The sequence below is a fragment of the Gorilla gorilla genome, chromosome 21 (genome assembly GCF_029281585.2).
Source record: "Gorilla gorilla gorilla isolate KB3781 chromosome 21, NHGRI_mGorGor1-v2.1_pri, whole genome shotgun sequence".
In the NCBI taxonomy this organism is placed as follows: Eukaryota; Metazoa; Chordata; class Mammalia; order Primates; family Hominidae; genus Gorilla; species Gorilla gorilla.
In genome coordinates, this window is record NC_073245.2 from 27,970,062 (window position 1) to 27,992,841 (window position 22,780).

A 22,780-nucleotide genomic window follows, 5' to 3' on the forward strand; every position below is an offset into this window, starting at 1 on the left:
CACGGCCCCGCCTCCGCCGGCCTCCCTGCCCGACGGCCGCAGGAGGCCTCCGGACTCCGCCACCATCCCAGCTGCCCCGGGAGCAGGCGAGCAGGGCGCCACGTGCTCCCCCAGAGCAGCCTCCCAGTCCCCGCTGCCGTCCATCTTGGAGCCGGGCAAAGACGCCACGCGGGGCCTACCCTTGCTCCGCTCCACGAAGAGGCCGCCGACCGCAGGGCCGCGACACGGACGCGAAGCCACCGACACTCTCCCAGCAAGACGCGTCTAGAGAAAGACCGCGTTTCGGTGCGGGGGGAATTTATTACTCAGCCCGAGTCCAAGATGGCAGCGAGCGCTGACGTCACCAGATCTCGTGAGAGCAGAAGGGCGCGATTTGGAGGCTCCCGCGCTTCGGAGACGCCGGCCTTCCTCTCGGAGAGGTACTCCCTGCCTCTAACTGGTGGCGCGTTGGCGGAGGCCGACGAAAGCCTCGGGTGGGGCGTGAGCGCCGCGGGGCATTCTGGACCTGCTTTGCCTTAGGCTGTGCCTAATTCGAAACCAAAGCGCGGGACGGATGAAAGTACGGGTCGCGAGAGGTTGTTCGCGCCTTGAGAGTTAAGCGAAGTGTGGTGGCTTCCAAGGTACCGACACTTGCCGTAGGCTGGGCTTTTATTTAAGTCGTCTTTTCTCTAATCCAGACTCCTGCCACAGGGGCCACCGCCGTCCTGGCCCCGCCAGGGGTCCGCACCCACGGCGGAGCGGGAGGCGACTTTTTGCGGTCACAGTAATGGGATCTCAGCGCCGCCACCAGCTCTGACCGGCGAGCGACGGGACCCTCCAACCCGATTTCCACGTCTGTGCAACGGGTTCATTCTAGACCCACGGTAGAGGGTGTGAGGACCAAATGAGAAGTATCCACACAGAATACTTAGCAGAGAGCCTGGTGTCTAGGAATTAGTCGTCGTCTGTCACCTAGGACTGTGTGGCCGCCATGGGACGGGCTCCATCTTTGTGTTTTTGCGTGTCTCGCACACGCCTCCCTTCCTGGGCGTCACATTCCTGCAGATTAGAGGCTGGGACGTCTTGCCTCAAGCTGTCTACTAATTCGCATTTAGTATGTGTCGGTCCTTCGGGTATTGAGTCTTGATTTATTTATAAATTTTTTTTGGAGGCAGGGTCTCGCTCTGTCGACTTTCTTAAGAAAGGGCTCTGTCCAAACATGTCGAAAAAGTTCACAGTTTTGATGTGCAATATCATTCTGATGCAGCTTTCGCTTTGATGGTTGTTTTCTCTCCAATAGGAATACAAACATAAAGGCCTTCGACCGTTGCAAATAGACTAAAGTGAAAACAAATCTGAATGAAGATGAAGTTATTTCAGACCATTTGCAGGCAGCTGAGGAGTTCAAAGTTTTCTGTGGAATCAGCTGCCCTTGTGGCTTTCTCTACTTCCTCTTACTCATGTGGCCGGAAGAAAAAAGTGAACCCATATGAAGAAGTGGACCAAGAAAAATACTCTAATTTAGTTCAGTCTGTCTTGTCATCCAGAGGCGTCACCCAGACCCCAGGATCGGTGGAGGAAGATGCTTTGCTCTGTGGACCCGTGAGCAAGCATAAGCTGCCAAACCAAGGTGAGGACAGACGAGTGCCACAAAACTGGTTTCCTATCTTCAATCCAGAGAGAAGTGATAAACCAAATGCAAGTGATCTTTCAGTTCCTTTGAAAATCCCCTTGCAAAGGAATGTGATACCAAGTGTGACCCGAGTCCTTCAGCAGACCATGACAAAACAACAAGTTTTCTGGTTGGAGAGGTGGAAACAGCGGATGATTCTGGAACTGGGAGAAGATGGCTTTAAAGAATACACTTCAAGTAATTATCTCAATTCTGATTCTATATGTTTGCTATGTTTTCTATAATAGAGAGCAACGGTGTCAAAAGAATGAGGTTTTGTTTTGTTTTTTTAACTTACTAGCAAGGAACTCCCTTCAGATAGTAATTAACATTAAATAGCACTTTATGTGTATTAACTCACTTGATCCTCATGGTAGTCCTGTGGAGTATAGATACTGTTATCCACATTTTACAGATGAAACTAAAATAGATCAAATAATTTGACTAAATAATACATAAAATTCACTTGTTTTATAAGCTACCAACAATATTAGAATTGCTTGTTTTCCTTGATTATTGAAAAAAGTCACCTGGTAACAGAATTCTAGTTGTTTGCTAGATAATTCTGTTTAGAATCCAGTGAATACCCACTGCCCTACTTATTAGTGTAAACTGACTCGTAAATTTAAAGACCCTGAAGCAGACCAGAACACATGACCTATATTTAGACCTTGGTAAACAGATAATCAGAGGTTATTCATAAGGATCTGAGGATAAATACACTTTAACCTTCAACTTCTAATTTACTAACTTGGACAAGTGAGGAGAATAGCTTCCTTAAATTTAATATTCCATTCAAAAAACAAAGACCATTGGCACTGGTGAATTAGCTAGTCCCATAAATTATATAGGGGTCTTTTGTTAAAGGAAAGTTTCACATCGATCATTCCTTTACCCAAGCTTCCCAAAGTGCAGTACATGTACTCTTAGTAGTACACAAACTCTTTCATTTTTATTTTAAGAATAGTGTACTGACCCTTGCCGTAGCCTGGGCTTCTATTTAAGTCATCTTTTCCCTAATCCAGACTCCTAAAACTATGCGTGTAACACATTAAACATGTCACATGTTCTAAAGAAAAATACTAAGTATATATAGGTGGTACTGGATATGTACCAAATGGTCAAGGCCTTTGCTCCTTATAATATTCCTCAGCTGTGTGGGGCAAGGATTATATATGCAAGAGCTAACTGCCTTCCTAAGATAGTTAATTAGTAGCAACCACCAAACTATTGTCTGCTTTCCAAGCAAGCAACATAAAAATCTTCTAATGGCATCTTACAGTTTTGTATTTGTACCACTAAAATTTAGAATTGATAGTTTTCTCATGAGAAGTTATTTTCCTTAAACCAGGAATGTACAGCTGAAATTACTAATAAGAAATGTATTATTAAAAGGCAGAAACCTGCTGGAACACATGGGACCCCAGGGCCTGTAGCTCTTGGCACAAAGTAAGGAAGTGCACCAGAGAGGAATTTCTGTTTGGAATGTGAATGAGCCCCAATAGCCCAGGCAGAGAGAAGACTGGTTGTTTTTTTTTTCATAGAGTCAGCTTTGTTGATCTAGATTAGCACTCAGCTGTGTTTCTCAGTTAACTCAGTAGCAACCTTAAGAAATGAGCAGAATCGCTTACCCCAGCACCCCGCCCAGACTTGACTGCCGGGACCCAAGTGATTCTCCCATCTCAGCCTGCTGAGTAGCTGGGACCACAGGCATGCACCACCATGCCTGGCTAATTTTTTTATTTTTTGTAGCGACAAGGGTCTCCCTATGTTGCCCAGGCTAGTCTCCAACTCCTGTCTTCAAGTGGTGCTCCCACCTCGGCCTCCCAAAATACTGAGATTACAGGTGTGACCCACTGTGCCCAGGCAGAATCACTCTTTTTAGAAAATAAGTATTAGTAAGCAGTGGGTTCTGAAATAAATAAAGGGACAATTAGTGTCATGGTGAATAAAAGAAAAAGGGCTCACTAAATTGATTAACGGGTCTGGAGGATACTGGATCCCAAACCCAAGAAGGTGGCACCCAAGAAGAATTACATTTTAAAAATTAAAAAGATTTTTTTAATGAAAAATATTGGATCAATAATTTCTACCGAGTCTTCTCAAAGGTGAGAGCACAGAAATGTGTCTGGCATTCTTCCAAATACTTGAGCAGTTTCCCAAGCATCAGTTCACCTTTTGAAGACTGGTGGGAATGAGAAAGTCTGACTTATTCTGATTTATATTTTGTGTATAAATACACACAAAGGGCTGGGGTTTAGGTTTTAATTTTTTTTTTTTTTTTGCTATGCTGATTTAATTCTGAAGTATTAGCCATCCTGCCAGTTCCATCATGAGAATACTGGAGATGCATGAAGGTTTTTTTTTTTAGTGCACTTCATATACGAGGACTTGAAAACATTTCACTTTCATTACTTTGAGTGAATAAGCAGACTTGATGCTACATGCAGTGAATATTCTTGGATCATTTTTTATTTTTATAAATTGAATCATGTTGAATGTTCTGAGCCTTAGTTTCTAAAGGATCCTGTAATCTAGGTTTTCATGTTTGTGATCATGTGTATGTGAAGAACCTAGCCAGGGGTAAGTTTGCAGTGAGAAATGTATGGTCTATTGGCATGGCATTTGCTAAGTTTTTTTCTTCCTGTTTTTAACATGTTTGTCTTCTGCTTCATTAACCTAGTGTGTAGATGAATGCTATACACTTCTTTTTCCTAGGCTTTAATTCCATCAGTCATAAATTTCTTGTAGGTCTTTCACGTGTTAATAATTCCAATTGAGCCAAGTAAATTTGGAGTAAAATAACTTAGTTCCTAAGTTGAATTTCATTTAACTCTCCAAATAATTTTTCAGAAGGGATTCCATTTTTTGCTAATGATAGAATTGACATTTCCAGCTGGGCATAGTGGCTCATGCCTGTAATCCTAGCACTTTGGGAGGCCGAAGCAGGCGGATCACTTGAGGTCAGGAGTTCAAAACCAGCCTGGCCAACATGGCGAAACCCCATCTCTACTAAAAATACAAAAAAAATAGCTGGGCGCAGTGATCACTTGTAATCCCAGCTACTACGGAGGCTGAGGCAGGAGAATCGCTTGAACCTGGGAGGTGGAGATTGCAGTGAGCCGAGATCACACCACTGCACTCCAGCCTGGAAAAAAAAAGAATTGACATCTCCATCTTTGTAAAAAATAGTTGAAGGCCGAGTGCGGTGGCTTATGCCTGTAATCCCAGCACTTTGGGAGACCAAGGTGGGAGGATTGCTTGAGGCCAGGTGTTTAAGACCAGTCTAGGCAACGTAGAGAGATTGCATCTCTACAAAAAAAAAATTTTTTTGAATTAGCCAGGCATGGTGGCACATGCCTGTAGAGGAAGCTGAGACAGGAGGATTGCTTACGGCCAGGTGTTCGAGGTTACAGTGAGCAATGATCGAGCCAGTACACTCCATCCTGGGTGACAAGTGAGACCCTGTCTCAAAAAAAAAAAACTTGACAAATGTAAAGTTGTTTTCCGCCTTTTCTGTGGGTCTCTCTGCAAGCATGTTCCAAGCACGTGTATTTCCTGCTCTGTTTCTCTGAGTATCTAATTGGTAATTTCCAAGATTGCTTCCTTTGCTCTACTGTTCGGTAGATTGGAAACAGATTCTGGTGCCAGGCTGCCTGTCCAGCTTTTTGCTTTGGAGCAAATTAACAGCACTGCCTGGTGGGATAGGGCCTCATTCATTAAAATGGGGGTAACTTACAATCCTTATTTTGCTGGGTTGTTGGGTTTGAAAATTAAATAATGTTTTGAAAGCTCCAAGGCCATTGCTTAGCATAACAGTCCCCCCTCTTTCTCTCCTCCTACTAAGAAACAAGTGAATATATTTCTTGTGTTTGTTGAGTCTCTTTGTGTGTTTTGTTTTGTTTTTTTTTTTGAGATAGTTTTGCTCTGTCACCCAGGCTGGAGTGCAGTGGCACGATCTTGGCTCACTGCAACCTCTGCCTCCTGGGTTCAAGCAATTCTCCTGCCTCAGCCTCCAGAGTAGCTGGAATTACAGGCATGCGCCACCACACCTGGCTAATTTTTGTATTTTGAGTAGAGACTGGGTTTCACCATGTTGGCCAGGCTGGTCTTGAACTCCCGACCTCAGGTAATCCGCCTGCCTTGGCTGCCCAAAGTGCTGGGATTATAGGCATAAGCCACCATGCCCGGCCATGTTCCCTTTTTTAAAATGTGTATGAGGAAGGGGCTTACTATGCAAGCACTTGGAGGCCAACGAGCACTGAAAATGAGGAGAGAGTTCAAAAATCAAGTTAGATCCTGGGATACGCCAACAAATCCAGACACTACAGTTCTTTCAGAGAAACCTGGGGACGAAAAGTAAGGCTTTGACCTCAGAAAATGAACATACAGGAAAAATAATGTGTCCTAATGAAATTTCTCTAGCATTCACATGTTATAAAATGTTAGGAAGAAAGAAGATGTATCCTCCTACAAGCCATAAATCAGAATTCTAATAATCTAAAGCTAATTAGAAAAATATTACATGTTAAATATTAAATATTAGAATAGAAAAATATATGAGGGAAAAAAATTCAGACACAGCTGAATTTTTCAGGCTGTTCCAGCACTAAAAAAAAAATACAGGAGAAGAATGTCACATATTTTCCTCTTCCTCCCCCTCCAGATTCCATAATATCGAATTCATAACTTTTCATTTGTGCATGCCTTATTTTCCATTCCTTGTTTGTCACTAATCCTGTTAGTAAAAGGATTCCCCCACCTATGTTCATAATTAAGTTTTGGTCTAAAAAGAACTATAAACAGAAGCACAGTTCCCTAGATTTCTAATTTTTTTTTTATTTTATCACAGCTAGTTAACTTATTACATTGGATACTTAAACACATAGTACCATAAACTGGGTGTGGTCTTGTAGCTGCCAGATCTTCAGTTTTGACTTTGGCCCAATTCTCCTAGAAGTACTTCATTTTAATTCATTTTATTGCCTAACGTCCTATTAATAATCCCGTTGGTTTCAAAGTATATTCTTAGGTTTCACAAGAGGCTGAAATTTGGTCTTAGGGGTTGTCACTTAAAAATAACTAATGTAATTTTTGGCCAGGCACGGTGGCTCATGCCTGTAGTCCCAGCACTTTGGGAGGCCAAGGCTGGCAGATCACGAGGTCAGGAGTTCGAGACCAGCCTCACCAATATGGTGAAACCCCATCTCTACTAAAAATAGAAAAATTAGCCAGGCACGGTGGCGGGCGCCTGTAATCCCAGCTACTCGGGAGGCTGAGGCAGGAGAATCGCTTGACCCTAGGAGGCAGAGGTTGCAGTGAGCCAATATCGCCCACTACACTTCAGCCTGGGCGACAGAGGGAGACTCCATCTAAAAAAAAAAAAAAAGAAAAAAAAAATGTCATTTTTAATTGTATTGTTTCGGAGCGTTTTAGAGTATTTGTTTTTTAGTGTTAGCTTTGTTTGTGTTTCCCCCCTCCCCTTTTCCCTGATTTTCTTTTCAGACATCTTTTTACAAGGGAAACAGTTCCACGAAGCCTTGGAAAGCATACTTTCACCCCAGGAAACCTTAAAAGAGAGAGATGAAAATCTCCTCAAGTCTGGTTACATCGAAAGTGTCCAGCATATTCTGAAAGATGTCAGTGGAGTGCGAGCTCTTGAAAGTGCTGTTCAACATGAAACCTTAAACTATATAGGTCTGCTGGACTGTGTGGCTGAGTATCAGTAAGTATGAGATTGGAGGTGAATTAATACAGGGTAGGACAGATAGTGCCTGTCAAAGGTGTGCCTGTAGGTACTGTAGCCTCTGTCTGTTTAATGTCCAAACCTTTGTGCTAGGTAAAAGAATTGGGTGGGGCAGGGTTGAGAACAGGTACAAGAAGAGCCACATAACCTTTGTCATTCCAGTACTCCAAAATCAAATTGTTTGCTGGAGAAAGGTATACTCTTTGTTTGTTTTGTTTTGAGATGGAGTGTCACCCAAGCTGGAGTGCAGTGGTGCAATCTTGGCTCACTGCAACCTCCGTCTCCCAGGTTCAGGCGGTTCTCCTGCCTCAGCCTCCTGAGTAGCTGGGACTACAGGCATGCACCACCACACCTGGCTAATTTTTGTATTTTTAGTAGAGACAGGGTTTTACCATGTTGGCCAGGCTGGTCTCAAACTCCCGACTTCAAGTGATCCATGCACCTTGGTTTCCCAAAGTGCTGGGATTACAGGCATGAGCCACTGCACCTGGCCGAGATTTTTCAATGTCCCTAACATGGCCTGTTTGCCAGCCTGTCCTTCCCCCCCCCAAAGCAAGGTACCTGCCATAAGATCCAATTTCATTCTTGTGTTTTCTTTCCTGTTTTTCTAAAGATAGCACCATGATCTGTTGGTTCTGAAAATCAACTCTCTTCCTGGCTTCCAGGCAGTGCTTGACATGGATCAGAGATCTGAACTTACTAAAGCTTCCCGTGGTTGTTTTGTTTTGTTTCGTTTTGTTTTTTGAGACGGAGTTTTGCTCTTGTTGCCCAGGCTGGAGTGCAGTGGTGCGATTTCAGCTCACTGCAACCTCCATCTCCTAGGTTCAAGCTGTTATCTTGCCTCAGCCTCCCAAGTAGCTGGGATTACAGGCATGCGCCACCATGTGTGGCTAATTTTGTATTTTTAGTAGAGATGGGGTTTCTCCATGTTGGTCAGGCTGGTCTCGAACTTCTGACCTCAGGTGATCCACCTGCCTCAGCCTCCCAAAGTGCTAGGATTGTAGGCATGAGCCACCACGCCTGGTCCCTGTGGTTTTTATATCGTAGCTGTCCTACTGTTTTACTCAGGTACTTCAGAGTCCAAGTGTTACAGGAAAGGGGTCCTGATCCAGACCCCGAGAGGGTTCTTCGATCTCGGGCAAGAAAGAATTTAGGGTGAAGGCAGGCACAGTGGCTCACGCCTGTAATCCCAGCACTTTGGGAGGCCGAGGTGGGCAGATCACCTGAGGTCAGGAGTTCAAGACCAGCCTAGCCAACATGGGAAAACTCCATCTCTACTAAAAATACAAAAATTAGCCAGGCGCAGTGGTGTGCGCCTATAGTCCCAGCTATTCGGGAGTCTGAGGCAGGAGAATCACTTTAACCCGGGAGGCAGAAGTTGCAGTGAACCGAGATGGTGCCACTGCACTCCAGCCTGAGCAACAGGTAAGACTCTGTCTCAAAAAAAATAAATAAATAAAAGAAAGAAAAGAAAAAGCATTCAGGATGAGTCTGCAGTGCAAAGTAAAAGCAGGTTTATTAATAAAGTGAAGTAGTGGAAGTATAGCTACTCCATAGACAGAGCAGGGCGTTCCTGAAAGTAAGAGGAGGAACACTTCCACCCTGAGTACAGTGCTCATATATATAAGATAAAAAAAGATCTTGGGGAGATGTGCTCTACTGCAAGGGTTTGTGATAAAGGATTACTTTTCTTAATTACTATATTTTGCAAGAATCGATATTATCTTTAAAGCAAAATTAGGAATGCCTTCGTTCTCCAGATATCAGGGTATCTGGACACTCCCAAGTCTGGGTCTGTTTAGTAAACATTATTAATTTGTTCCCTTAACCTTAAGCATCTAGAGGCTAGGAATGCCTGACTTTCTGGGAATGCAGCCCAGCAAGGCCCAGCCTCATTTTCCTAGCCCTCACTCAAGATGGAGTTGCTCTCGTTCAAACGCCTCTGATACAAAGGTGGCTACAACCTGCAGGTACCCCTAATCCAAATAAGGCAAGCGATCACTAAGAACAAGATAGAAAAATCCGTTCATGTAAACCTTGAAGCTCTAGTTAAAATTTAAGTTTAAAAGCTTGTCTATTCCACAGCCCAACACAAATTCGTAAACTTTCTTAAAACATTATGAGATTTTTTTTGGGTTATTTATTTATTTATTTTTAGTTCATCAGCTATTGTGTGGCCCAAGACAATTCTTCCAATGTGGGCCAGGAAGCCGAAAGAGTGGACACCCTTGATAGTCTGAAAACTGTTTAGACCACCTAATGGTTTTATTTTTTATTTATTTATTTTTGAGGCGGAGTTTAACTCTTGTTGCCCAGGTTGGAGTGCAATGGCGTGATCTTGGCTCACTGTAACTTCCGCCTCCTGGGTTCAAGTGATTCTCCTGCCTCAGCCTCCCAAGTAGCTGGGATTAGAGGTGCACGCCACCACACCCGGCTAATTTTTGTGTTATTAGTAGAGATGGGGTTTCGCTATGTTGGCCAGGCTGGTCTCGAACTCCTGACCTCAGGTGATCCACCCATCTCAGCCTCCCAAAGTGCTGAGATTACAGACGTGAGCCACCGCGCCTGGCCTAGACCACCTAATGGTTTTATAGCACAACTGCGTCATATCTGAGAAGAGCCCTGTATACCAAGAGATTTAATAGACTTTGTTTGCCCTTTAGATAAACCAAGGAAGCCATACAGTCACCTCCACCCAAGGCCTACAAGAAGTTCCTGACACCCAATGCTTGTCACAGAGATGATAAAATATGTCCATAGCACTGTTGTTTGTTTTTTGCTTTTTAAGTCAGCATCAACCTTGGTAATATGAACATTTTTGAAACTATGGTTTTTTTGTTGTTTTTGTTTTTGTTTTTGAGACAGAGTCTTGCTCTGTCACCCAGACTGGAGTGTGGTGGCCCAATCTCAGTTCACTGCAACCTCTGCCTCCTGGGTTCAAGCAATTCTCCTGTGTCAGCCTCCCCAAGTGGCTAGGACTACAGGCACCAGCCACCACGCCTGGCTAATTTTTTGTGATTTTAGTAGAGATGGGGTTTGGACATGTTGCCGAGGCTGGTCTCGAGCTCCGGGCCTTGAGTGATCTGCCCGCCTCGGCCTCCCAAAGTGCTGGGATTACAAGTGTGAGCCACCGCACCCAGCCTAGAATTTTTTTTTTTTAAGACACAGTTTTGTTCAGTTGCCCAAGCTGGAGTGCGGTGGCATGATCTCGGCTCACTGCAACATCCACCTCGCAGGCCCAAGCGATTCTCCCACCTCAGCCTCCTGAGTAGTTGGGACCACAGATGCAAACAACCACGCCCAGCTAATTTTTTTGTATGTTTTGTAGAGATGGGGTTTTGCCATGTTGCTCAGGCTGATCTAGAATTCCTGAACTCAAGCAAGCTGCCTGTCTCCGTCTCCCAAAGTGCTGGGATTTACAGGTGTGAGGCACCGCGCGCAGCTAAGAATTTTTTATTTTTATTATTTTTTTAATTTTATTTATTTATTTTTTTGAGATGGAGTCTTACTCTGTCACCCAGGCTGGAGTGCAGTGGCGCGATCTCGGCTCACTGCACGCTCCGCCTCGGGTTCATGCCATTCTCCTACCTCAGCCTCCCCAGCAGCTGGGACTACAGACGCATGCCACCATGCCCGGCTAATTTTTTTTTTTGTATTTTTAGTAGAGACAGGGTTTCACTGTGTTAGCCACAATGGTCTCGGTCTCCTGACCTCATGATCTGCCCGCCTCGGCCTCCCAAAGTGCTGGGATTACAGGTGTGAGCCACCGCACCGGGCCTAAGAATTTTTTATTTTATTTTATTTTATTTTTTTGAGGCAGTCTTTCACTGTCACCCATGCTGGAGTGCAGTGATGCATTCAGGGCTCACTGCAGTCTCTAACTCCCCAGGCTCAGGCTGTCCTTCCACCTCAGCTTCCCAAATAGCTGGAACTACAGGGATGCACCACCACACCCAACTAATTTTTCTATTTTTTGTAGATGTGGGGTCTCACCATTTTGCTCAGGCTGGTCTTGAACTCCTGGGCTCAAGTGATCCACCACCTCAGCCTCTCAAAGTGTTGGAATTACAAACGTGAGCCACTATGCCTGGCCAATTTTGTTTGTTTTTGAGAAGGAGTTTTGCTGTTGTCGCCCAGGCTGGAGTACAATGGTGAGATCTTGGCTCACTACAACCTCTGCTTCCCGGGTTCAAGTGATTCTCCTGCCTCAGCCTCTCTAGTAGCTGGGATTACAGGTGCCTGCTACCATACCCAGCTCATTTTTGTATTTTTCATAGAGACAGGGTTTCACCATGTTGGCCAGGCTGGTCTCGAGCTCCTGACCTCAGGAGATCTGCCTGCCTCGGCCTCCCAAAGTGCTGGGATTACAGGTGTGAGCCACTGTGCCTGACCCCACTGAATTTTTAATGGGTAATATGCTATTAAGAGTAACTCCCCACACCCACTCTGTATTGAACCTCTGTTTAAAAAGCTCCTATGTTCCTGAGATATTATATGACCATATGTACAATCATTTGTCCCCACACTCATTTTTTAACACAAGATGGTATACCCTGCTTTTTTCCACTTAAAAAAATTATTTAAAAAAAAATCAGGCTGGGTGCGGTGGCTCACACCTGTAATACCAGCACTTTGGGAGGCCGAGGCAGGCAGATCATGAGGTCAGAAGATTGAGACCATCCTGGCTAACACGGTGAAACCCCATCTCTACTAAAAATACAAAAAGTTAGCCAGGCATGGTGGCAGGCACCTGTAGTCCCAGCTACTTGGGAGGCTGAGGCAGGAGAATGGCATGAACCCGGGAGGCAGAGCTGGCAGTGAGCCGAGATCACGCCACTGCACTCTAGCATGGGTGACAGAGCGAGACTCCGTCTCAAAAAAAAAAAAAAAATCTTTTATTAGTTTATATAGATCTGTAACATTCTTTTCTCATGTAATAATTTTCCACCACCCACAATTAACACTGAACACTGTTGCATTTGCTTAAAACTTTTTTTTTCCTTATCCCTGTGATTACATGGAGATCTTTTTTTTAAAGAAATATAACATTACAGATTAACCCCAAATTCTGTTGAACCACCCGTGGCCAAAGGCGATCACTGTTTTAAGTTTGGCACTACCTTCTTCTAGTCTGCCTTCTACGCTCTTTTTTGTTCTTTTCTTTTTTTAATGACCAATGATCTGTGACACAGCATCAGGAGAACCTAAGAATATGTGCCCTCTATACTCTTAGCACACACATAATGCTATGTATAATACACATGCATAGGCAGCACTTACGTATGATTTCATGCAGAACTGTGAGAGTCATAATATACAGACATCTCTAGATACACAGCATCACAAAGCTAGTAAGATATTGGGCTCAGGAGCCAGCTGCTTGAGTTTGGATTCTGGCTTGGCTTTTCATCTTAACCTTAGATTAATTACTTAGTCGCTCTCTGTCTCAGTTTATTCATCTTTAAGATAAGACAAATGGTAGTACCTACCTTGTAGGGTTGTTATAAAATGAGATATTCCCTGAACAGTGCTTAATGCATACTATATATTCAGTAGATGTTACATTATTATTTTGATCTACTTCTTTTTTTACTTTTTTATAGAAATAATTCTTGCTGTGTTGCCCAGACTAATCTAGAACTGGGAAGGAAGTATGATCCTCACCTCAGCCTCCCAAAGTGCTGGGATTACAGGCGTGAGCCACCTTGCCCAATCTACTACTCTTGTGTCTGTGTGTGTGTGTGTGTGTGTGTGTGTGTCAGAGTCTTGCTCTATTGCCCAGGCTGGAGTGCAGTGGCACAATCTGGACTCACTATAACCTCCGCCTCCCAGGTTCCAGCAATTCTGCCTTGCCCTCCTGAGTAGCTGGGATTACAGGTGCCTGGCTAATTTTTTTTGTATTTTTAATAGAGACAGGGTTTTGCCATGTTGGCCAGGCTTGTTTCGAACTCCTGATCTAAGGTGATCCACCCATCTCAGCCTCTCAAAGTGCTGGGATTACAGACTTGAGCCACTGCACCTGGCCCTACTTCTCTCTTAACTCATTTTTTGTATTCTTTTGTATGAATGAGCCTTACCCATTTCCCTATTGGGAACATTCAGATTATTTCTAGTTTTCCACAATTACAAACAGTGCTGCAGCAAATGTGCCTCTTTGTATATTACAGAGCTGTTCTAGGCAGATGCACAGATTCATTTGTTTATTTATTTTTTTTCTTGAGACGGAGTTTCACCTTTGTTGCCCAGGCTGGAGTGAAATGGTGCGGCACTGCAACTTCCACCTCCTGGGTTCAAGCGATTCTCCTGTCTTGTACTCCCAAGTGGCTGAGATTACAGGCATGTGCCACCATGCTCAGCTAATTTTTTATTTTTAGTAGAGACAGGGTTTCACCATGTTGGCCAGGTTGGTCTCGAACTCCTGACCTCAGGTGATCCACCCACCTCAGCCTCCCAAAATGCTGGGATTACAGGCATGAGCCACCATGCCTGGCCTGTTTGTTTTAGACGTGTGATATATGCAGTTACAATACATTTAGTTGGTCTGAAGTAGACCTGGACATGACTGCTTCTTAAATCTCCCAGGCACTTGTCATTTCACTTGTACTCAGGATATCAAGCCATTGCTATCCTATACTTTAGGAAGGTTGCTGGGTCAAGGGTATGCATTTTAAATTACCAAGAATATGAGTGAATACATTTAACAATACAGTGTTAGTAATTTTGATAACATTGTATTTTTAATTTGCATGTCACATAAGTGACACTGAGCATCTTTTCATTTAAGAGCTATTTGTGAACTGTTACTGTACTTTTAATTTGGGTTTACGCTACTATGATAAAAAATGTTTTTGACTGACAATAATTGTATATATTTATGGGCTACAATATGATATTTTGATATATGTATACCTAATGGAAAGATTAAATAAGCTAATTATCATATCCATCACTTCACCTATTTATCATTTTTTGGTGGTGAGAATCCTTAAAATCTACTCTTTTAGCAACTTTTAAATATACAATGCATTATTAAATATGGTCACCATGCTGTGCAACAGATCACTAAAATTTATTCTTCTGACCTAACTGAAACCTCATACCCTGGGATCAGCATCTCCCCTTTCCCCTTCCGCACTCTCCATCCCTATCCTCTTGTAATCACCATTCTACTCTCTCTCTTTCTGAGTTCGACTTTTTTAGATTCCACATATAAATGAAATCATGCAGTATTTGTCTTTTTGTGCCCGGCTTATTTCACTCAGCAAAATGTTCACCACGTTCACCCATGTCACAAATGACAGAATTTCCTTCTTTTTAAAGGCTATGTAGTGTTCTATTGTGTGTGTGTGTGTGTGTGTGTATCCACATTTTCTTTATCCATTTATCCATAGATGGACACTTAGGTTGTTTCCACATCTTGGCCTTTGTGAATAATGCTTCAGTGAACCTGGGATTGCAGGTGTCTCATCAACATACTGATTTTAATTCGTTTGGCTATATATCCAAAAGTAGGATTCCTGGATCGTATAGTAGTTCTGGTTTCAGTTTTTAGATGTTTTAGTTTTCTGAGGAACCTCCATGACGTTTTCTCTAATGGCTATACTAATTTACATGCCCACCAACAGTTTATCAGGGTTCTCTTTTCTGCAGTCCTCACCAACACTTACCTTTTGTCTTTTTGATAATAGCCATTCTAACAGGCATGAGGTAATAATAGCTCAGTGTGATTTTGATTTGTCTTTCACTAATGATTAGAGATGTTGAGCATTTTTTCATCTATCTGTTGGTCATTCATGTCTTCTTTTAAGAAATATTCATTGAGCTCCTTTGCCCATTTTTTAATCAAGTTATTTGTTTTGTTACTATTTAGTTGTTTGAGTTCCTTATATACTTTGGATATTATCCCCTTATCAGATAGGTGGTTTGCAAATATTTTCTCCCATCCTGTGGATTGTGTCTTCACTGTTGTTTCCTTTGTTATGCAGAAGCTTTTTAATTGGATGTATTTGTCTGTTTTTGCTTTTGTTACCTGTGCTTTTGGGCTTCTATCTGAGAAATCATGGCTCAGATCAGTGTCGGGGAGCTTTTCTCATGTTTTTTTCTCTAGTAGTTTTACAGTTTCAGGTCTTAAATTTTAAGTTGATTTTTGTATGTGGTATGAGATAGGGTACAATTTCATTCTTATGCAAGTCGATACCCAGTTTTCCTAACACAATTGACAAAACATTCCCCATTGTTCGTTCTTGGTACCTTTATTGAAAATCAATTGACTGTAAATTCATGGTTTTGTTTCTGGGCTATCTGTCCTGTTCCATTGGTTTAAGGTGTCTGCTTTTATGCTATTATCATGCTGTTTGATTATAACAGCTTTACTTTATACAGCCATGTTCCACATAACAATATCTCAGTCAACGACAGACTACATGTAAACAGTGGTCCCATAAGATTATAATGGAGCTGAAAAACTCCTATCATCTAGTGATGTTATGTTATAGTGCAACATACTACTCGTGTTCGTGGTTATGCTGGTATAAACTAACCTCCTATTCAGTGATATAAAAACAGCACATACCATTATGTACACTACAGTATATAATTGATAATGGTAATAAACAACTATTACTGGCTTATGTATTTACTATGATTCTGACCCTGTGTAGGCCTAGGCTAATGTGTATGTTTGTGTCTTAGTTTTTAACAAAGGTTTAAGGGGTAAAAAATAATTTTAATAATAGAAAAAGCATGTAGAATAAAGATACCAAAAAAGAGGCCGGGGCATGGTGGCTCACACCTGTAATCCCAGCACTTTGGGAAACCGAGACAGGTGGACCACTTGAGGTCAGGAGTTCGAGACCAGCCTAGGCAACACGATGAAACTCCGTCTTTGCTACAAATGCAAAAAATTACCCGGGTGTGGTGGCACATGCCTGTAATCCCAGCTAGTCTGGAGGCTGAGGTAGGAAGATTGCTTGAACCCGGGAGGTGGGGGTTGCAGTGAGCCAAGGTTGCACCACTGCACTCCAGCCTGGGTGACAGACCAAGACTTTGTCTCAAAAAAAAAAAAGAAAAAATATTTCTGTATAGTTGTACGATGTGTTTGTTTTAAGATAAGTATTATTACAGGAGTCAATAAATTAAAGAAGTGGCCGGGCATGGTGGCTCACACCTGTAATCCTAGCACTTTGGGAGGCCAAAGTGGGTGGATCACCTGAGGTCAGGGGTTTGAAACCAGCCTGGCCAAAATGGCAAAACCCCATCTCTGCTAAAAATACAAAATTAGCCAAGCGTGGTGGTGCATGCCTGTAATCCCAGCTATTTGGGAGGCTGAGGCAGGAGAATCGCTTGAACGTGGGAGGTGGAGGTTGCAGTGAGCCAAAATTGTGCCATTGCACTCCAGCCTGGGCAACAAGAGAGAAACACCGTCTCAAAATAATTAAAGAAGTTTATACAGTAAAAAAGTTACAGTAAGCTAAAGTTAATGTATTATTGAAGAAAGAAAAACGTTTTTTATAAATTTAGTGTAGCATAAGTGTACAGTGTTTATAAAGTCTATAGTAGTATACAGTAATGTCCCAGGCCCTCACATTCACTCACCGCTCACTCACTCAATCACCCAGAGCAACTTCTAGTCCTGCAAGCTGCATTCGTGGTAGGTGCCCTATACAAGTATACCGTTTTTTATCTTTTATACCATATTTTTACTGTACCTTTTCTGTGTTTAGATGCACTAATGCTTACCATTGTGTTATAGTTGCCAGCAGTATTCAGTACAGTAACATGCTGTACAGGTTTGTAGCCTAGGAGCAAAGGTCTGGGTGTGTAGTAGGCTATCCTACCTAGGTTTGTGTAATATACTCTATGTTTGCACAATGACAAAATCGCCTAACCATGCATTTCTCAGGACATATCACTGTCATTAAGCTACACATGACTGTACTTTGAAATCAGGCAGTGTGATGCCTCCGACTTCGTTCTTTTCACTCAAGATTGCTTTGGCTATTCGGAGTCTTTTGTGGTTCCGTGTTAATTTTAGGATTTTTTTTTTTTCTATTTCTGTGAAAAATGATGTTGGAATTTTTTTTTTTCTTTTTGAGACAGAGTTTCACCCTTGTCGCCCAGGCTGCAGTGCAATGGCACAGTCTCAGCTCACTGCAACCTCTGCCTCCCAGGTTCAAGTAATTCTCCTGCCTCAGCCTCCCGAGTAGCTGGGATTACAGGCGCACATCACCACACCTGGCTAATTTTTGTATTTTTAGTAGAGACGAGGCTTCACCATGTTGGCCAGGCTGGTCTGGAGCTCTTGACCTCAGGTGATCTGCCCACCTTGGCCTCCCAAAGTGCTGGGATTACAGGTGTAAGCCACCGTGCCTGGCAGAATTTTTTTTTTTTTTTCCTGAGACAGGGTCTGGCTTTGTTACCCACGCTGTTGTGCAGTGGTGCAATCTCGGCTCACTGCAAACTCCACCTCCTGGGCTCAGCCTCCTGAGTAGCTGGGACAACAGGCTCCAGCCACAACACCTGGCTGATTTTTTGGTATTTTTTATAGAAAAAGGGTTTCACCATGTTGCCCAGGCTGGTCTCGGGCTCCTGAGCTCAAGCAATCCACCTGCCTTGGCCTCCCAAAGTGTTGGGGATTACAGGTGTGAGCCATCACACCCTGGCCTGCCATTGGAATTATGATAAAGATTGCGTGGAACCTATAGATTGCTTTGGATAGTATGGACATTTTAACAGTATTCTTCCAGTCCATAAACAGAGGATATCTTACCATTTATTTGTATCATTTTCAGTTTCTTTCATCAATATTTTATATTTTCAGAATGCTGTTAAGGTTTTTTTTTTTTTTTACATTTATTAAGTTCTACAATTACAGTACATTGCTGCAAACAGTGTTCTGTGGCAGAAATATAACATGGTGGCTCACACCTGTAATCCCAGCAGTTTGGGAGGCCAAGGCGGGTGGATCACTTGAGGTCAGGAGTTGAAACCAGCCTGGCCAATAGGGCGAAACCCCATCTCTACTAAAAATACAAAAATTAGCTGGGTGAGGTGGTGCACACATGTAATGCCAGCTACTCAGGGGGCTGAGGCAGAAGAATCGCTTGAACCCAGGAGGTGGAGGTTGTGGTAAGCCGAGATTACACCACTGCACTCTAGCCTAAGTGAGACTCCATCTAAAAAAAAAAAAAAAAAGAAGAACCAGGAATGGCATCCTAGAGTTACTGGGGCCCTTTTCTCAACTACACAGATTGTCAAACTTGGCAATATTACAAAACAATTATAAAGACAATAAAATTATCTCCAAACCTAAACTGTCCAGTAGAGTAGCCACTAACCCCTATAGCTATTGAGCATTTGAATGTGGTCAGGCCAAACTAAGGTGTGCTATAACAATATACAAACTACATTTCAATGACTTTGTACAAAAAAGAATGTAAAATATCTCTATAATTAAAAAAAAGACGTAAAATATCCCATTAGTCATTTGTTAGTTGATTACATGTTGAAATGATATTTTGGATATGTTGGGTTAAGTAAAATGTTAAAATTTCAGCTGTATTTTTTTTTTCTTTCCCGATGTGGCTACTAGAAAATTTAAAATGACACATGGCTCACATTTTATTTCTTTTAGCCAGTGCTGCTCTAGACTGAGTTTGCATGAGGTGTAACTCTGTCTAGAGCTATAGTGACATGTAAGTAATATACATGCTTTGTACAAAATCTCCCTATAAACTGCTGATTTTGAAATTGAAGTCATGAAAGACAGATTGAACCGATAGAGTCCTTTGAGAGTCACCAGTTACTGGTCCACTCTCTATATCCTTTTCATATTTGCATTTGGCAAGTATAAACCCTACCAGGATAGGGGATGGGGGGAGGAATCCACTGGTTATTTGATGCAAAAAAAGAGAGAGAAAAAGTGGTGGGGTGCACTTATAGTCCCAGCTACTTGGGAGGCTGAGGTGGGAGGATCACTTGAGCCCAGGAGTATGCGTCTAGCCTGGGCAACATATGAAACCCCATCTCTTTTTTAAAAAAGGAAAAAAATGGTGAATAAGAGCAATGGTCATTGGCTGACAAGTAACAAACTATACATAAGAGAACTGTTAACCTAGTAGAGATTTTCAGTGTGATCTATTACCTACAAAGTCTTCCTGTGGTTTCTCTTTAGGGGCAAGCTGTGTGTGATTGATTGGAAGACATCAGAGAAACCAAAGCCTTTTATTCAAAGTACATTTGACAACCCACTGCAAGTTGTGGCATACATGGGTGCCATGAACCATGACACCAACTACAGCTTTCAGGTCAGGACACAGCCTCTACTTAAAGCTTTGCTCAATGCTTACTTAAAACTATAACTCCGGGCCGGGCACAGTGGCTCATGCCTGTAATCCTAGCACTTTGGGAGGCCAAGGCCGGTGGATCACTTGAGGTCAGGAGTTCGAGACCAGCCTGGCCAATATGGTGAAACCCCGTCTTTACCAAAAATACAAAAACTAGCTGGGCATGGTGGCTCATGCCTGTAATCCCAGCTATTTTAGTAGCTGAGGCAGGAGAATTGCTTGAACCCGCGAGGTGGAGGTTGTAGTGAGCCAAGATTGCGCCACTACACTCCAGCCTGGGCAAGAGAGTGAGACTCCATCTCAAATCTGTCTCAAAAAAAAAAAAAAAAAAACTTCTCAGTCAGGGGGTAGGAGGAGAAAAATTGTAAAAAAAAAAAAAAAAAAAAAAAGTTAAAAAATAGAACTCCTTGAGGTTTTTCCTTTTTTAATCTCTATTTTTATCCCATTGCTTAATGTCTTCCTTGTTCCTTTCCCACTTAAAAAAGCACTTTTTGGCTGGGCACAGTGGCTCACGCACTTTGGGAGGCCGAGGCAGGCAGATTGCTTGTGCTCAGGAGTTTGAGTCCAGCCTGGGCAACATAGTGAAACCCCGTATCTACAAAAAAAATACAAAAATTAGCTGGACATGGTGGCGCACACTTGTGCCAGCTACTTGGGAGGCTGAGGTGGGAGGATTGCTTGAGCCCAGGAAGTGGAGGTTCCAGTGAGCCGAGATTGTACCACTGCACTCTAGCCTGGCCGACAGAGCAAAACCCTGTCTCAAAAATAAATAAATAGGCCAGGTGTGGTGTCCCAAGCCTATAATCCCAGCACTTTGGGAGGCCGAGGTGGGCAGATCACCTGATGTCAGGAGTTCAAGACCAGCTTGGCTGACATGGCGAAACCCTGTCTCTACTAAGAATACAAAAATTAGCTGGGCGTGGTGGTGTGTGCCTCTAGTCCCACCTACTTGGGAGGCTGAGGCAGGAGAATCGCTTGAACCCGGGAGGCGGAGGTTGCGGTGAGCCAAGGTTGTTCCACTGCACTCCAGCCTGGGCAACAGACCAAGACTGTGTCTCTCCAAATAAATAAATAAATAAATAGCACTTTTTGGCCAAGTGTGGTGGCTCATGCCTGTAATCCCAGCACTTTGAAGGAGGCCGAGGTGGGCAGATTGCTTGAGCCCAGGAGTTCAAGACCAGCCTGGGCAACGTGACAAAACTCCATCACTACTAAAAATAGAAAAATCAGCCGGAAGTGGTGCCCGCCTCAGCTTCGAGGGTGCGGTGAACCGAGATTGTGCCACTGCACTCCAGCCTGGACGATGGGAGTGGGATCCTGTCTCGAAAAAGAAAAAAAAAGCACTTTTCCACCCTCTTCTTGGGCCTTTTTTTTTTTTTTTTAATGGCTCTGTAATGATCACAGCCCAGTCTTCAATGTTTTATCTGTCATCTTTGTGTTCTTGTGTCCTGGTGCAGTCTTTGATCAACCCACCTTAGAAACTGAGTTAGGAGATATCCTGTAGATTGTTTTATACTGAGTTTGCCCTGGAGTAAGAAGGAAATGAACCTAAACTCTGGACCTACTGTAGTGAAACGAGAATTGCCCTGTGTTTCTTCCTAGGTTCAATGTGGCTTAATTGTGGTGGCCTACAAAGATGGATCACCTGCCCACCCACATTTCATGGATGCACAGCTCTGTTCCCAGTACTGGGCCAAGTGGCTTCTTCGACTAGAAGAATATACGGAAAAGAAAAAGAACCAGAATATTCAGAAACCAGAATATTCAGAATAGGGAGCAAGTTGCTATTTGGGAACATTCAGCACCTTCTCACAGTTTGGGAACATATATTGCTGTTTACTCCAGTGTAAAAATGAGGTGCCACTGGATCTGAGTGCTACACGAACACAAGTAGAAGTATTAATTTGTTGAAATGTGTTGTTACCAAAAAGACTGAAAAGCCCCAAAGTCTAGATATAAAGACCTAGACTTCGGCACGTGAAATCCCAGCTATGCTACCTCTTATTTACCTGAAAGGAGGACACGCAGGATGGGCAGTCATGCTGGTGACTCTTGTACTCCCTTGAGGGACGTTTTTTTTAGGGGGGTGGGGGGTGGGGGGTGTGGTCCCAGGCAGGATGCCCAGTCTTTGAGCTGAGATTGGAAGGCAGTGAGGCTGAGGGTGCCAAGATTTCCCCAGGATTCACCCAGAGGGGAAGGGGCTACACGCCCCCAGCTGTGTGCAGGGAGGACACATCAGCCCACTACCGCTGCCAACACCAATGCCTAAAATTTGTTTCATACATTGGGGTTTTCTGTATATTTCAGTTGGGAAAAGCTTACATTTAACCTTTTGAAAAAATAAATACGTGATTAGCCTCAACTAAATATTGCTGACTATAAAGACAGTATATTCACCATGTCGCTGGCAATATGCCATTGCGTAACACCAAATAACCCCCCAGAAGTAGCCAGAGGCCAGTTTGAACATCACAATTGTAAGTGTTTTAGTAACTATTTCTGGCGTGAGTCAACAGATCATGTAGATAGAGTCAATTATTGTTTGTGGAGTTTTTCAGCTATAGCGGAGGGGAACTATTAAAATCCATTTGTTTCTATTCAATAGGTAATAAAAATTAGTTGTCCCTGGGTTTGGGAAACTTAAATGCCCATTACAGCCCTGGGGAAGGGTTTTCTGTCTTATGGAGTGAGTCTGTTAGCATTTAAGTTATACAGTTGCTGCCTTAAAATAGTAGCCTGCTACAATGACTTCTTTGGGTAGCCATTTTCATAAGAAATAAAATACAAGATATGAGTAATGAAGCTTTGGTTTTGTTTACTTTGTGTGTTTATAGGATAATTTTATAAACCTGGAAATTGTTTGCACTTTTTTTATAATTCAGAATTTTACCACAAGCCCAATAGCTTTGGTGAGAGTTCTGTGTAAGTGCATAAAAGAAAGCGTCCTCGGCTGGGCGCAGTGGCTCACGCCTGAAATCCCAGCACTTTGGGAGGCCGAGGCGGGCGGATCACAAGGTCAGGAGATCGAGACCATCCTGG

General features: G+C 43.1%; 1 protein-coding gene across 7 annotated transcripts; it reads left to right on the plus strand.

The window, feature by feature from the left end:
• Positions 1 to 3: 3 nt before the first annotated feature.
• MGME1 (mitochondrial genome maintenance exonuclease 1) lies at positions 4 to 22,543 on the plus strand. 7 transcript variants are annotated; one of them, XM_063702086.1, is made up of 6 exons: positions 286 to 419; positions 1,280 to 1,849; positions 4,190 to 4,234; positions 7,157 to 7,376; positions 19,570 to 19,702; positions 21,344 to 22,543. In XM_063702086.1, exons 2-6 carry the CDS (start codon positions 1,339 to 1,341, stop codon positions 21,512 to 21,514), a joined length of 1,080 nt encoding a protein of 359 aa, XP_063558156.1. In that variant the 5' UTR covers positions 286 to 419; positions 1,280 to 1,338; the 3' UTR covers positions 21,515 to 22,543. The 7 variants fall into 7 exon arrangements, with proteins under 7 accessions (XP_055228889.1, XP_063558156.1, XP_004061892.1 ...); XM_063702085.1 differs by having other exon boundaries at positions 417 to 1,093; XM_055372915.2 differs by having other exon boundaries at positions 417 to 620.
• The last annotated feature ends 237 nt before the right edge of the window (positions 22,544 to 22,780 follow it).